Here is a 16152-nt window from a genome sequence, read left to right as displayed (position 1 = left end):
ATCAAGGTCTGGCCCCTGTGCCGCCACCTGCAGAAAGCCTTTCCCGATTTCTCTATTCATGTCTTCTCTGAAAGTGATCTTACTTTTTTCTGTGCTGTCCAACTTTTTAAAATATGTTTACAAAAATACTTCTTAGGATCCTTAATGCATTATTCCTAAGTTAGAGTTCTCTGTGTATTTATTCCTTATGATCTTCTAGTGCTAGTATATAAATTCCCTAAGAACAAGAATTTGCTCATGATAGTATTCCCCTGCAGTGTATAGGTTGCATAATAAGTGTTGAGTGAATCTTAGAGATGAGGTATCCTCATTCAAGAGGAAAATGAGTAAGAGATCCAGTTCAGAAACCTACAGCGTTCTCTAGCTGCAGGCAGGGATTGATGAGCTGCTTCAACTCTTCCCACCCACCACTCTCAATCCTCTAACTAATGAACTGTGCTCACTGTTCTCCAAGTGAGCTGACCCTTTGGCCTTTCCATGCCTTGGCCTGTGCACCTTCCTGAACTTGGAATGCACTTACTTTCTGGAAAAGTAATCAGCCTCTGGCTCAGATATGGCCTTTGCTTTATGGTTTTCCCTGATGTTTGGGCAAATCTGCTCCATTTTTTTTCTTGCCAGTGTCCTGTAGGATATAACCACAACGTACCACTTTTAATGTTGCTTATTGATTATTTATTTACAGTGTGACTTTTTCTGGGTCAGGGTTCTTCTTTGGCTTATTCATTTTTATAACATCAGTACTTAGCATCATACCTGGCACCTCTGAAATCTTTTTGGTATTCTTGAATTGAGTCCAAAAAAAGTCTCCTGAGGCAAACCAGGTAAGTCCTCTGACCTGAAAGCCAAGGTCAGAGAGTGTTTAGAATAGACTGCCTGTGCCAAAGAAAGTCTAAACTTGGGCAGCTCTGGCTAGAGCAGTGCCCTTTAGGCCTCTCTAGGAAGGTCACTGGTAATAGGAAGCCTGATTTTGTGAGAGGAGAGAGCTGCCTATCTGTCCAGGCCATGGACCTTTCCTTCTAGGGTTGGTCTCAGTCTGAAACCAACCATTCTTTGGTCTGCCATTTTATGAAAGCTGAAGTGGTTCAGGGCACAGCTCCACAAGCTGAATTTTTTTTCCATTTTTAGTCGGTGCTTGAAACATATACATCACTGATAGTATTAGCTGATTTGAAGAACTGGTGTTTCTTTTTAAACACACACACACACACACACACACACACACACACACACACACACACACACCTCTTTCTAGAATGAGAAACCTTGTAGGGTTTTTTTTTGCCCACACATTTTTATTTTGAGAAATGTCAAACCTACCAAAAAAAAAAAAAGCTCTAGGAATAATACAGTGAGCACTGTATTAGCTTTCTTCTAGATTCACCAATTATTAGCATTTGGCCACATTTGTGCATGCATGTTCTCTCTCTCTGTCTCTGTTTCTCTATATATTTCCCCAATAGCCCATTTAAGGTAAGTGTAGGCTGGGCACGGTGGCTCACACCTGTAATCCCAGCACTTTAGGAGGCTGAGGCGGGTGGATCACCTGAGGTTAGGCATTTGAGACCAGCTTGGCCAACATGGCGAAACCTTGTCTCTACTAAAAATACAAAAATTAGCCTGATGTAATGGTACTTGCCTGTAATCCCAGCTACTCAGGAGGCTGAGGCAGGAGAATCACTTGAACCTCGGAGGCGGAGGTTACAGTGAGCCGAGATTGCACCACTGCACTCCAACCTGAGCAATAGAGTGAGACTCTGTCTCAAAAAAAAAAAAAGCAAGTTGTAGACTTCTCATTCCTAAATACTTTAGCACATTTCTCCTGAGAACAAGAAATATCCAGATTGTTTCAATAATGTACTTTAGAGCATTTTTAAAAATTCACAATCCATTCAAAGTCAAGAGTTAAAACAACTTGCATTTAGTTTTTTTTTTTTTAAGAATATTTTAATTCAATTTCAGAAAAAAAATGGTTCATGACTTGGATAAGAAAGCATAAAATTAAGAGGCTTTTCTGGAAATGTAAGAGAAAGAAATAATCTTTAATATGTTCAATGATAATTTTCTGGATCTTCCTCTTGTGTCTAAAGCTATATAGTTTCTCCTCAAAACAGCTGCTCCAAGAACTAACTAGTCCTCTTTATCTTCCTCTAGCTGGCATAGACTAATTCCTTTCCACCCCCACCTCTCTTCTTTCAATAACACTACATAGGTGTTAATGGCCTTGGCTCTCACCAGTGAACAAAATTGTTGTTTAAGCTAGCAACACATAGGCAGTGACACTCAAAACATCACCCCTGGACCCCAGGGCAGAAGCCACAGAGTTGGCACTGTTTCCACTGTCTCAGGAAGAAGAAGCCAAAAGATGACCCTCAGCACAAATCAAAGCCCAATATGGTAAGGGAATAACTGCTTCCAGGCCCAGAGTAGGTAAGCTGTGGGCAAAAAAGGGGAGTTTTTGCAGCCACCCCATCTTTAAAAACAAGGGGGAAACTACACCCTTTTCCACTATTATGATCTACAAGGTACTCTACTGCTCCAAGGGGATCTGAAAGCACAAAAGGATTTAAGCAAATAAGGAGAACTTTTCCCAAGCTGGAGATAAAAGTGACAAACAGAAAGATGGGTGAATGTAATAATGTACAGGAAGACAGGAAGATGATCCTGGCAACCTCTGTTCTTCACATGGCTGCCAGCTCTACAGAGGACAACACAGTAAGAACCAGGACAACCACTCCAGACTGGTATAGCTAGGGAATCTTCATGCCTTTTCCTAGGTCCCACATCAAGTGGCAGATCCCATTCCAGGTATGATACATGAGAGGGAAGACAAGTGCAAACTTAGCTGCATGGATCAGTGCTGGCCCCAGACACAGGGACTTCACGAGTTCCATGTAAGACTCAAAGTTCCCAGGGAGTAACAGGGCCAATATGCCAAAAAGAGAGACCCCTGCGTTCAAAGCAATGCCAGTGCCACGGTGGTAGATGGACATTACCGTGGGAAGAGACCAACTGTAGATAGTGATTTGTTCAAATGGGATGGTTTGAGCCTGTGTTCTTATTTCAGAACTGCTCCGTCTCTTCTTTGGCCGTGGTTCCCAAAGGAACAGCATTTTGACACAGAGCTTCGGGCAAAAGTGGGCTCGGAGGCAATGATGACCAACATGTCTCAGCAAGAGTGCAGCCATCTTGGGTTCTGCATTTCATTGTTATATCTCTTTAATCTTCTTTACAGTTCCCAAGGCTTTTTGTCTTTTATATCATTAGAAGAGTCCATGCCCATTGTTTTAGCGCATAACCCTTAATATTGTTTTTGTGTGCTTCAGAGCAATTATGTCTGCATAGGCCTTAAATTATAAGACTAAAGCACACGGTGACTACTTATTGCTATTAAAACACTATTAAATGGTCACTGTCACAAGGACATTTTAAAGGCAAGTTTTTTATTAGTGAAATTGAAAAGTTTATCTTACCATTTTTAGATGAGATGGTATAAATTAATGGGCTCTGGAAACTGATCTAGATTTTCATTACAGATTTCATTTCTAGGTTTCAATCTGAGAATTCCCCTATCCTCTTGGAGCTTCATTTTCCTAATCTGAAAATGGTAATAATAACAATTGTATTCACCTCATCAAGTTTTACCGTGAGGATGAAATGAGCTAACATGTAAAATATTTATTAGCAAAGTGTCTAGAATATTGTGAGCATTTAGTACATGATAGTTATGGTAGTACCGTTCTTGATGATTGTTATTTCTACTAGGGTTCAAGTATTAAAAAATTATAATTTGAATAATTATTTATTTAAGAGATTGGGAAGCTTTGTTTTTGAAAGATAGCCGAGAACATTTTGGAGCTTATACTTAATGTGTTCTCAGGTGTTAAAAAAAAATATTGGCCAGGAGTGGTGACTCACACTGTAATTCCAGCACTTTGTGAGGCCGAGGTGGGCAGATCACGAGGTCAGGAGATCAAGACCAGCCTGGCTAACATGGTGAAACCCATCTCTACCTAAAAATACAGAAAATTATCTGGGTATGGTGGCACGCATCTGTAGTCACAGCTACTGGGGAAGCTGAAGCAGGAGAATCACTTGAACCTGGGGGGCAGAGGTTACAGTGAATGAGATTGCACCACTGCACTCCTGCGTGGGCAACAGATTAAGACTCTGTCTCAATAAATAAAAAAAATAAAATAAAATAAAAATCTTTAAATTAAATTTACACTTCACACACCTCGCCAAATGAAATGGAATTATCCTAATTAAGTTCATCCCCCAACCATGGTGCTCCTTTTTCTCCCAGAAAATTGTATTGGTCAATTTAGAATTGTTGAAAGAAAAAAAAAAATCCCTCAGTGTTCTACCCTTCTTCTCCAACCTGTATGACATCAGTGGGAAAGCAAGGAATTTTCAGCTATCCGTTCTACCTATAACCTGAAGTTGTGATGGTGACAGTGACCAGGAGCTCCTCCTGTTCCCTCTAGAGCCCTGTCTGCTCTCATAGACTGGCTGGGAGCTGAGGACCTCCCATAGCTCGCCCTATCACTGAAGCCCCCACGTACTCCTCAGGTTACCATTTCTGAAACTGGAGGAGTTTTTTTTTTTCTTTTTTTTCCTCTCTATTTTCTTTTTCTTCCTTTGGAATCCCCTAGAGAACAATGGAAGAGTTTTATAATCATATTATCTGTTACTCGGTCAGAGGGCAAGAGAACAGAGGAAGCTGATAATTTTTTGGCCAATTTTTTTTTTAATATCTCTCAGACTAATAGATAGAGGAGCTCTGTTTATACGCATAATTGGCTTTTATTTTTAAAATTTACTAAAATCAGAAGATAATATTACATCTGACACTCTTGTGGTAGAAATGGCTAATCATATATGAAAGCAGATATTCAGATACTTTATTGTTTGTTTGCAGTAATATTCAGCCTGTCATTCAAGTAACTTTATTTAAGGCTTTTCTTCAGTATCTAGGTTACTTCTCTTTATTCTCTAAATGCTTGCAAATGCAAAATAGAAAGCGCATATCGTTAATTTGAATTCTAATTTTTATAATGAGACCATATGCAAAAACTCAACTTTAATTTTACCTGTTATAGAAATAATTGAAAATGCAGTAAAAGAAAAATCAAGACTTACATGACTCTCTAGTGTACAAAACACCTTTATATACATTATCTTAACAGCTACATCTCTGTAAGGTAATTGGGACAAATATTTGGTTTCTTCATTTGACAGAGAAGACAGCCAAGATTCAGAAATGTTAATATTCAAGTTCATGGTTCCACCACTTACTGGGTGATCTTGAACAAATCACTTAATTACTCTGTGTAATTTCCTTAAATATAAAGCAGAATTAAAATAGGGCCTACCAGCCAGGCACAATGCCTAGTGCCTGTAATCCCAGCACTTTGGGAGGCCGAGGCAGGCGGATCATGAGGTCAGGAGCTTGAGACCATCCTGGCCAACATGGTGAAACCCCGTCTCTACTACAAATACAAAAATTAGCTTGGTGTGGTGGCACACACTTGTAGTCTCAGCTACTCGGGAGGCTGAGGCAGGAGAAAGGCTTGAACTTGGGAGGCGGAGGTTGCAGTGAGCCGAGATCATGCTGCTGCACTCTGGCCTAGCTTGGTAACAGAGCAAGACTCCATCTCAAAACAAAACAAAACAAAAAAATAGGTCCTACCACACAGGGTATGTGTGAAGATGAAATGAGTTAAATGTACACAAGGCACTTAGAACAGTGTTTGGTTCATAGTAGATCTCAACAAATGATAGCTGTTAGCTGTTAGTAAATGTTAGGACATATACCCAAATCTAGACCTTCTGTCTCCTAGTCCAGAACACTTTTCATAGTACCATTTGCAATTTATCTTTCAGTAAATCATTGATTGAATTTCCACCTCACATTGACCTTGTTATTCTTGAAGGGATCTTTTTCTACTTTGTTTACTTTGACTTTAAATTTCTCAAGATGAAAAGGGAAATGTGTTTGAAAGATTCTTCCTGATTTTTTTTTTGAGAAGAAGTTTCACTCTTGTTGCCCAGGCTGGAGTACAATGGCGTGATCTCGGCTCACTGCAACCTCTGTCTCCTGGGTTCAAGCAATTCTCCTGCCTCAGCTTCCCAGTAGCTGGGATTACAGGCATGTGCTACCATGCCCAGCTAATTTTGTATTTTTTAGTAGAGTCGGGGTTTCTCCATGTTGGTTAGGCTGGCTGGTCTCGAACTCCCGACCTTAGGTGATCCACCCACTTCGGCCTCCCAAAGTGCTGGGATTATAGGCTTGAGCCACTGTGCTCGGCCGATTCTTCCTTATTTTTAAAAATTCTCTGATTTCAGGCCAGGCCTGGTAGCTTATGCCTGTAATTCCAGCATTTTGGGAGGCTAAGGCAGGTGGATCACCTGAGGTCAGGAGTTTGAGACCAGCCTGGCCAAATGGTGAAATCCCGTCTCTACTGAAATACAAAAATTAGCCGGGTGTTGTGGTGAATGCCTGTAATCCCAGCTACTCAGGAGGCTGAGGGAGAAGAATCACTTGAACCCAGGAGGCGGAGGTTGCAGTGAGTGGAGGTCACACCACTGCATTTCACTCCAGCCTGGGTGACAGGCCAAGACTCTCTTTAAAAAAAAAAAAAACAATCCTCTGACTTCTGTTGTCATCTGGGTTTGCTCGACCTTGAAGTATCAGACGGTGTTTTAGCAGGTCAAGATATAAAGTTGTTTTCAAGAGTGATTTTGGATGTTTCTGGTGAACTCTGTTTTGGTTGGAAGGCCTAAAGTGGGAAATAGAGTTGAAAGAAATTGTTGAACTACAGCCCAGATTTTGGGGGTTGGGGGAGTTCAGCCAATATCTCTTATCTACAGTGCTGAGAAAATATTGCCATTACATTATATGACTCTGGTTACCTCAGAGTAAAGGTAATTTTTTTGACACAAGATTATTTATAGTAAAAGAGTCATCCTGAAGAATTGGTAAACTGTTTTGGGCCATTTCCTGGGAAAGGAGAAGTTGTTTGTAGATATTTCTCTTGGTAACAGTATTTGTAGCAGGCTTTTACTTGTGGCTCCCAGTTGTTTTTACTCTCTCTTTTCCCAATGTAGATATTTATGGCTGTGAGATAGGCCTAAGTGAAAATCTGCATGCTTTTGTGGTAGCTACTCAGTTGCTATAGGGAGACAACCACCCTTTCTTTGGATGCCCACAGTTAATTCAAAATTGGATTTGATGTGGAAGATTGCAGAGGGTGAACAGTAGTGTGAAGGAAAGATGGAGTCAGCCTGGAGGCTTTCCAGAGGCAAGGAATAAGAGAAAGCCCCAACTCACTGGGCATGCCCTATCACCAGGCCTTCTTGATGTGTGCCTAGTACAGTACATACATAGATGGAGTACTCTGACTGCAAGATCCTCAATATGCTTATGATCTTTGTTTAATATCTGTACCAGTATTTAATCTGGTAGGACAGGAGGTTTGAAAGAACCTGCTAAGACCTTCTCTTTGTGATATTTGCACTTTTTAACTCACTTATCTCTAATATCACCTTTAGCAAGTAGAATTAATGTTCTCATATTAAGTGAAAACACTGAATTTTTAAGATGCCCTGACACCAGGTGATAGTTCAATACTGTTTGCAAAAGAGGATATGAAGATATGATATATTATCTTTTCTAACTTTGCAGTCAGGTTTTATTTTTCCTGACTAGCCACCAACAGAATCTTCTGGCCTATGCAGCCTGAGACCAAAGCCCAGAAAACAGTTCGGGGTCCTAAAACCTTGGCAGTCTCTCTCTTGCAGCTACATGGCTGCCCATTCAGTTTGGTGCCTTCTCCTGTGTTTAGTTTCTGCCTGCTATGCTGGGGAGTGGCTGGTTTTTTTTTTCTGCTGCATTTGCTTGGATCATGTGTATAGTAGATGGGGAGTTGGAGAAAAGGCTCAAAAAGAATAGCCATTTCCATTGCCACTGTCATTACATGTTCAGAGAGCTTTATTCTTAGCCAGTTGATTATGAATTAAACACCTCTAATGTGTGAGAATCTTCTGTGTGTGGGGATTCTTTTTTTGAGATAAACTCTCACTCTGTTGCCCAGACTGGAGTGCAGTGGCGCAATATCAGCACACTGAAACCTCCACCTCATAGGTTTAAGTGATTATCCTGCCTTAGCCTCCTGAGTAGCATGGATTACAGGCACCTGCCACCATGCCTGGCTAATTTTTGTTTTTTTAGTAGAGACAAGGGTTTCACCATGTTGGCCAGGCTGGTCTTGAACTCCTGACCTCAAGTGATCCACCCCCCTCTGCCTCCCAAAATGCTGGGATTATAGGTGTGAGCCACCCCGCCTGGCCCATATGTAGGGATTCTTATCCTTCTCCACCATTTACATTCTTCTGATATGCAATGTACCAGAGAAGAACAGTACTGATGATGGTTTCCTTTGAGGTTAGTAGCAAAGTCGAGAGTTGAGAAATGACAGCTGAGAGATTTAGCAAAGCAAGCAGGGTTGTAGAGAAGTTGAAGGCTCAGACTAGTTCATGATGGGCCTTTGCTCAGTCGCTGTTTATGAATGTGAGTGTGGCCACAAGGGCCACAGGTGGCCCCTTGAATATCTGTTGTTTTCTTTAAAGCCTTTGCTGATACTCCCAAGTTGGGCCCTTGCTCCGCAGGATTCCAGTGGCACATTTTGTCCCCACTTTTCTCCGTCAACTCTGTAGTGAGTAGTTAATTGTCTAACTGTTCATTTCATCTACTTCTTAAGTTTCTTTACAAGAGGAACCTAGGGCCGGGCATAGTAGCTCACTCTTGTAATCCCAGCATTTTGGGAGGCCGAGGCAGGCGATCACTTGAGGTCAGGAGTTTGAGGCCAGCCTGACCAACATGGTGAAACCCTGTCTCTACTAAAAATACAAAAATTAGCTGGATGTGGTGGCGGGCGCCTGTAATCCCAGCTACTTAGGAGGCTGAATCACTTGAAACTAGGAGACAAAGATTGCAGTAGCCTAGATTGTACCACGGAGATTGTGTCACTGCACTGAAATCAGGTGACAGAGTAAGACTTCATCTCAAAAAAAAAAGGGAACCTGGTCTTGCTCATTTTAATATTCTCATAAATCATAGATAATATGTCCCACTTGTATCAGTTACTCAATAAATCTTATGGAATTAAACTGAACAAAACTGGCTATGTCTATGGAAATCCTGCAGCTAGCTTCTGTTTTTCTAGACCTACGGTACTCTGCCAAGAGGGTACCCCTTAGAGAAGGAGTGCACTGTCATCAGTAATAGCATGCAAAAGCATACCAGCTTATTGTTGGGCTTTTAAAAAACAGCTTTGTTGAAATACCATTCACATACCATACAATTCACCAATTTGACATGTACATGTCAGTGGTTTTCAGCATGTTTACAGAGTTGTGCAATTATCACCACAATCAATTTTAGAAAATTTCTCATTCCAAAAAGAAACTCAGGGCCTATTCCCTCCAGCCTCCCTATCCTAGGCAGCCACCAATCTACTTTTTTTTGTCTTGATAGATTTGCCTGTTCTGGACATATTTTGTCTGGCTTCTTTCACTTGGCATAATATTTTCAAGGTTTATCCCTGTAACATGTAGCCAGCTTAGAGCTTGGTAGAAATTGGAAAGCAAGTGGTGCTTATTTCTTGGCTACTTTTTAGTTGTGGCTAAGGCCAATGGTGAGTCCACTGCCCTCATTAAGAATAACCAGATGGCCAGGCACAGTGGCTCACACCTATAATACCAGCACTTTGGGAGGCTGTGGCGGGCAGGTCATGAGGTCAGGAGATCAAGACCATCCTGGCGATGGTGAAACCCCATCTCTACTAAAATACAAAAAAAAAAAAAAAAAATTAGCCGGGCGTGGTGGTGCCTGTAGTCCCAGCTACTCAGGAGGCTGAGGCAGGGGAGTTGCTTGAATCCGGGAGACGGAGGTTGCAGTGAGCTGAGATTGTGCCACTGTACTCCAGCCTGGTGAAAAAGCAAGACTCTGTCTCAAAAAAAAAAAGAATAACTAGATATATTTAGTGAAAATTCCATAGATGTGTTCTAAACTTACTCCTGTAATAGTAAAAATGAAACAAGGTAATATCAATGAGCACCTAATGTAGTTTCTGGACAAAGTCCCTTTGTCCCAACTGAAGTTCTTAGATTTTAGTAAGAATTTGCCAAAATGAAACAACAGGTAATTTGTAATTGGTACTTGGAATTTAATGTACTGATTCTTCTCCCACCTTTTTGTTTTTGCTCTCCCGAAGGCTATGCCTTTCTACTGTTCCAGGAGGAAAGCTCAGTACAAGCTTTGATAGATGCCTGCCTAGAAGAAGATGGGAAGCTGTACCTGTGTGTGTCAAGCCCCACCATCAAGGATAAGCCAGTAAGTAATACACGGCCAGCTGTTGCTTTTCCAGAGCACGTATGCGAATGGAATAGCTGACCTCCTCCTTCTGATAATGGAAATGCTGTTGACTAGGATCTTCTTCACCAACTTGACCTTGCTATGCAGTAGAGTTGGACTTTGTTGGTGTTGGGAAGCTAATAACAAATTACTCAGTGTTTCATTTTATACCTTTGGGACTGTGTATAAACAAATATCCCCTTGTCTTTCACTTTACAGCTCTTTTAAGCTAATTCCTATTCAGAAATTCTGAATTGAGGTAAATAATGCTCTTAGCAGTTTGGCAGCTGTTTTCCGTCATTATGTCAGATCAAGGACAGGAGTTTATTTTTGAAAAAGGTCATAATTGTTGATGTTTATATGCCTCTGAATGCAAGGCATTGTGTTGGGTAGTACCCACAGCTAGTTAAATAAAGCGTCTGGGTCAGGTACTTACATTCTAAAATGGATAGTTTCAACAGAGCAGGAGAGGGAAAGGGCAGAGAACATGGAGCTAAAACTATAATACAGAGTTTCTGGTGAAGAGTTTGTGGCTTCTGAGCCAGAGTATGAGTGAGTAAGTCCCTGGATAAGGGAGGAAGATTGTGTCCTTTCTTCAGCAGAAGAGATACTGGAGAAGGGGCAAGATCATGTTCAGAGCAGAATAAAAGAACTTCATTTATGTGACAGAAGTAGGGATCTGAGGGAAGTTGGCAGCAGTGGGGTGGAGGTGAGTTTGTGTGTCAAAGCTTGGTGCTAGGTGTGGCAAATAGAGCAAAAATATGACAGAGTGGGCAAGAGACCAAAGCTACATATACCACAGGGCCTGCAGTAACTTCTTTATGACTAGCACCAGAGGTGTGGGGCCTACTTAGCAGCACTTATTTTCAGAAATGTGCATGGGGAAATAGTTGGATTGAATATAGAAGTTTGAGTGTTGACTCTTGCATTTAAATATCTGCTTGGCTTTGAATAAGTCATCTAATCCTTGCTGAACTGTGGTTTCCTCACCTGAAAAATGGGAAGAGTAATCATTCTTCTCTGGGTTGTTGAGAGGCAAATGAATGTGAAAGCATCCGGTAGAGGTCAGATACTTATACAAATTTAACTGGCTAATGTTATCAGTCCTACATAGGATTCAGTAGAGCAAGATTAAAACTCAGCTACATGTCAGTTTCTGTTGAGGAAGATGATGACATCTTGAACAGGGTTTACAATTGGTTGCCAAAAATGATGTTGGGATGTGGCCACTTATAAGAGTGAGACTGCAGCATTTAGAGCAGAAGAGAGAACTACTAAAGAATGGGGATATTGAGAGTATTCATTGAAGAGTAAGCAAATGATGCAGAAAAAGAGGCAAAGATTTTAGCCAGTATAAAAGTGCCACTGTAATTTTCAAATTTGGGGTCTATTGCCAAATTTTGGAGTAGTATGAGTTTAGAAAGTCTGTACCCAAGGAAGAAACAAGCCCCCGTTACACACACACACACACACACACACACACACACACACACACAATCGGTACCCAGTTTGGTAGGGTCAGATATCTGAGAGGTAAATTCTCAACCTCTAGAGAGCCTTCGCTACTGGCATGTCAGTTGGAAAAATGTAGGAGTGAGCTAGGAAGGTTTAAGATCACACACTGTAGGAGATGATTAGAAATGTATTTTTCTACATAAAAAGGCAGAGGGATGGTGGTACACATTGAGGTAGTTATGTCCATGTAGGTTAAGAAGTTAAATGTCACTGGCTCTGTAGGGAAGGAGAATAATATGCCCTGTGGGGCAAGCCTTCAGCTGGATAGGATGTCTCTTGAGCAGGGAGCGAGCAGCAGTAGGATCAGATGGAGATGGTGTGATGGCAGTGCCATTACTCTTGAGTGTTTTCACTCGAAACACATATATTACTCTTGGATTGAAGGACATTTGAAAATAATTAGTAGAATTATGTTTTCGGGAAACTAACTTTCACTGTGTTTTGGCAAATTCTGCCTTATTACAGTTTTCATTTTTCCGGGCTCAAGTGCAGCAGTTTTATTGTAGCTTGGTGAATTCTGAATGACGACTGCCAATCACACATTTCTTTGACCCAGGGATACTCAGAATTTCCAGCATAAACAGTTTGAGTAAAACTGAGGATAGGAAACTTAAAAGTCCCCAGACACCTGTAATTTTAATGGACTGGATCCTGTTTTGGGTTCCACTCTTTTGGCTCTATTTTTAAAACCTTCTCTTTCTTGGTTTTAGTTCCACATCTACCATTCCCAGACTCATTTATTCATACGTCCCTACCAAGGTTCTTGTACATTCCACCTCAGTGTGCACGCTCCCATGAAGGGAAAAAAAGTAAGAACTGTGTTGAACTTTCGGAAGTAAATGAGGACTTTGGCAGTAGCTCAAGGCAAAGTCAACCTTTGGAGCTCATTCACCAAACGTTTTTGAGCTATGGCTCTTCCTTGCTCCCAGCTTTTGGCTTGGGTAGCCTTTATTTCCTACTTTTGGGATCCCAATGCCCTCGTTTGTTCTTTCTGACGCTCCCTGGATTTCTTCTTGGAAATACACCATGTTCCAAAATGACCCTGCAGATTTTCTACCCTTTGTCTTTCTTATTGTTTCCCCTCAAACTCCTATTACCTTTGGAACAGATTAATCAGATTGTTTTTCCAATGCAGAACCTGATATTGAGGTCCCCTTTCACCTATCTTGTCCAGGATCATAGTTGTTTTTTAACTCAAATGAATTCCAAATTTGTGGATTTCAGGTTATATTAGGGAGATATTTTTGGTCAATGACTATCTTTTATTAAATGACTCAACTCAGACTATTCTGTGTATAGGTCTAGTCCTGAAAGATTGCACAAGGAACTGTATTTATGGCCTGATTAACTGATTCCTCAGTTCCAAAGAATGGGAAGACAAATTGGCAGGAGCATGAGGAGGTATTGCAGAGCTTCTAGATCTGTGGATTTTCTTTCCTTCTCTAGTAAGAGGAGTTTTGTAGCTCAGGTGTCCCGGGCATAGCAGAAGACAGCTGTGTCCATGTGCAAGGGTTCCATTGAAAAAGGCAGACATTGTGCACAGTGGCCCCTCTCATCAGAGTGACTGTACTTTTTGGATATATGAATAGATTGAACCTGAAGGTTCAAGACAGCAAGCTAATAGAGCAAGAGACCTAACGAGTCTAGCAGAGATAGGGGCTGAAAAAGAGTAATCTTGAAAAGAAGATGGGGAAGGAGATAGTTAAGATTCTAGAACATGTTGACTAGAGATGTGGGATAGCAAACACCTTGAAAGGAGTATCAGAGGACTTTCCTGCTTCCTGCTCCTTATGATTTATAGCACAATCACAATTTATCTATATCTTGAAATATGACAGAGTGATTTTGCTATAAATTTTAAAACTGTATTACCAAACTAAAGTGTGCTTATGTGGGGATTCATTCTTTATGTTACTACTCAGGTAATATGGTCATCAACTTAACCCTTGAAAAACAAAAATGGAAAAGAATGGTAAGAAAAAGGAATTTGGAAATAAAGGCCAATTTAATTTTTTAGTTTTTAATTCTGTTCCACCTGTCTATCATTCTGATCATTTCTTCCCCCTGTTTATTTATCAGTGGGATTTGTAGCACTTTTCAGTCACTCCTCTTTTATTACAAAAGGAGTCCAGATCCTTTTGCCAGTGACTTAAGACCTTCCCAGTCTGGCTTCAATTTTTTTCCAACTTTGCCTTTTTCTGCTTTCCTTCTGAACCCTGTATTTTAACCAAACTGAAATATGTATGCTTTCATCTCAATTTCCTTTTTTTTTCTTTTTTGAGACGGAGTCTGCTCTGTTGCCTAGGCTGGAGTGCAATGGTGCGATCTCAGAACACTGCAATTTCCGCCTTCCGGGTTCAAGCTGTTCTCCTGCCTCAACCTCCCAGGTAGCTGAGATTACAGGCATGCGTCACCACACCTGGCTAATTTTTGTATTTTTAGTAGAGACGAGGTTTCACTGTGTTGGCCAGGTTGGTCTCAAACTCCTGACCTCAAGTGATCCACCCATCTTTGCCTACCAAAGTGCTGAGATTACAGGCATAAGCCACCACACCCAGCCTCCCATCTCAATTTCTAATTCCTATGCTTATTTCAAGAATCCTTGGGGGAGGTGGGGAGGGATAGCCTGGGGAGAAATGCCAAATGTGGGTGAAGGGGAGAAAGAAAGCAAAACACACTGCCATGTGTGTACCTATGCAACTGTCTTGCATGTTCTGCACATGTACCCCCAAACCTAAAATGCAATAAAAAATTAAAAAAAAAAGAATCCTCACAAATACCATCTCTTTCATGAATCCTTCCCTGATCACCAGATCATGTATGGTGAATGATACCTGTTATTGTGACTATCTCCAGCCCCATATAGAACTGTCTTTTTAAAATGCTGTGCCTTCCTTCAGACCATGTTTGAGTACCTACCATGGTCAAGGTACAGTACTGGTTACTATGAATCAGAACCTCATATGAGTTGACATAAAATCTGTGTCCAAAAGTTAATTAAATGGTAATAAGGGAATAGCAAAAAAAAAGGTTAATAGTATAATGCATAGATAAAACCAGGTATAGGCTGGGCACGGTGGCTTGCGCCTGCAATCCCAGCACTTTGGGAGGCCAAGGCTGGCGGATCACTTGATGTCAGGAGTTCGAGACCAGCCTGGCCAAAATGGTGAAACCCCATCTCTACTAAAAATACAAAAATATAAAAATTAGCTGGGCATGGTAGTAGGTGCCTGCAATCCCAGCTCCTTGGGAGGCTGAGGCACAAGAATCGTCTGAACCTAGGAGGCAGAGGTTGCAGTGAGCCGACATTGCACCATTGCACTCCAGCCTGGGTGACAGAGTGAGACTCCATATCAAAAATAAATAAATAAAATAAAAAATATAGGCTGGGCACGGTGGTTCATGCCTGTAATCCTAGCACTTTGGGATCAAGAGGTCAGGAGCTCGAGACTAGCCTGGCCAACATGGTGAAACCCCGTCTCTGCTAAAAAACTACAAAAATTAGCCGGGTATGGTGGCACATACCTGTAATCCTAGCTACTTGGGAGGCTGAGGCAGGAGAATTGCTTGAACCTGGGAGGCAGAGGTGTGGTGAGCCGAGATCGTGCCATTGCACTCCAGTCCGGACAACAAGAGCGAAACTCCATCTCAAAAATAAATAAATAAATAAATAAAAATATAAAAATTAGCCAGGCTTGGTGGCGGGCACCTGTAATTCTAGCTACTCGGGGTCTGAGGCAGGAGAATCGTTTGATCCTGGGAGGTGAAGGTTGTGGTGAGCTGAGATTGGGCTGCTGAACTCCAACCAGGGAGACAGAGCAGGACTCAGTCTCAAAACAAAACAAACAAAAAATTCCACAAAATAAGTATATAAATACACAGTGTCTATAGAACCTAGCACATAAAATGTTATCAAATATTAGAGAGTAAGATACAGATTATGTACTTTGGAGAGTTCAACTATATCTAGAATGATGAGAGAAAACTTGGATGAAGTGTCATTTGAATTAGGCTTGAAGGATGAGGAGAATGTGGAGTTGGCCAAGAGAAGGGTGGAAGTATAGTGAATAGAAATTTCAGGGAAAGGCAAAAACATGGACACAGAAATGGAAAATGGTGTGACATGAATGGAGAATATTTAGGTTGGCTAGGTGGAGTACAAATATATGTAAGGTAATAGAGATAAATTGAATTGGACAAAATAGATGGAGACTAAGTTATAG

At 41.1% G+C, this 16152-nt stretch overlaps 1 protein-coding gene and 1 pseudogene across 25 annotated transcripts in view; one reads left to right on the top strand and one right to left on the bottom strand.

Moving 5' to 3' along the window:
• Positions 1-16152, top strand: part of CPEB3 (cytoplasmic polyadenylation element binding protein 3) — a 248366-nt gene that overhangs the window by 172482 nt on the left and 59732 nt on the right. For all 25 annotated transcript variants that reach the window (XM_078346025.1, XM_078346018.1, XM_035268463.3 and 22 more), the window contains one exon: positions 10275-10393. In XM_078346025.1, the coding sequence (XP_078202151.1) occupies positions 10275-10393 (119 nt within the window). The remainder of the gene's footprint in view (positions 1-10274; positions 10394-16152) is intronic.
• On the bottom strand, positions 2679-3185 carry LOC118146352 (succinate dehydrogenase cytochrome b560 subunit, mitochondrial pseudogene; annotated as a pseudogene).

This window comes from Callithrix jacchus, chromosome 12 (assembly GCF_049354715.1).
Source record: "Callithrix jacchus isolate 240 chromosome 12, calJac240_pri, whole genome shotgun sequence".
Taxonomy (NCBI): Eukaryota; Metazoa; Chordata; class Mammalia; order Primates; family Cebidae; genus Callithrix; species Callithrix jacchus.
Note: the sequence above shows the minus strand (reverse complement) of the source record. Positions and strands in the feature narration are given on the sequence as shown.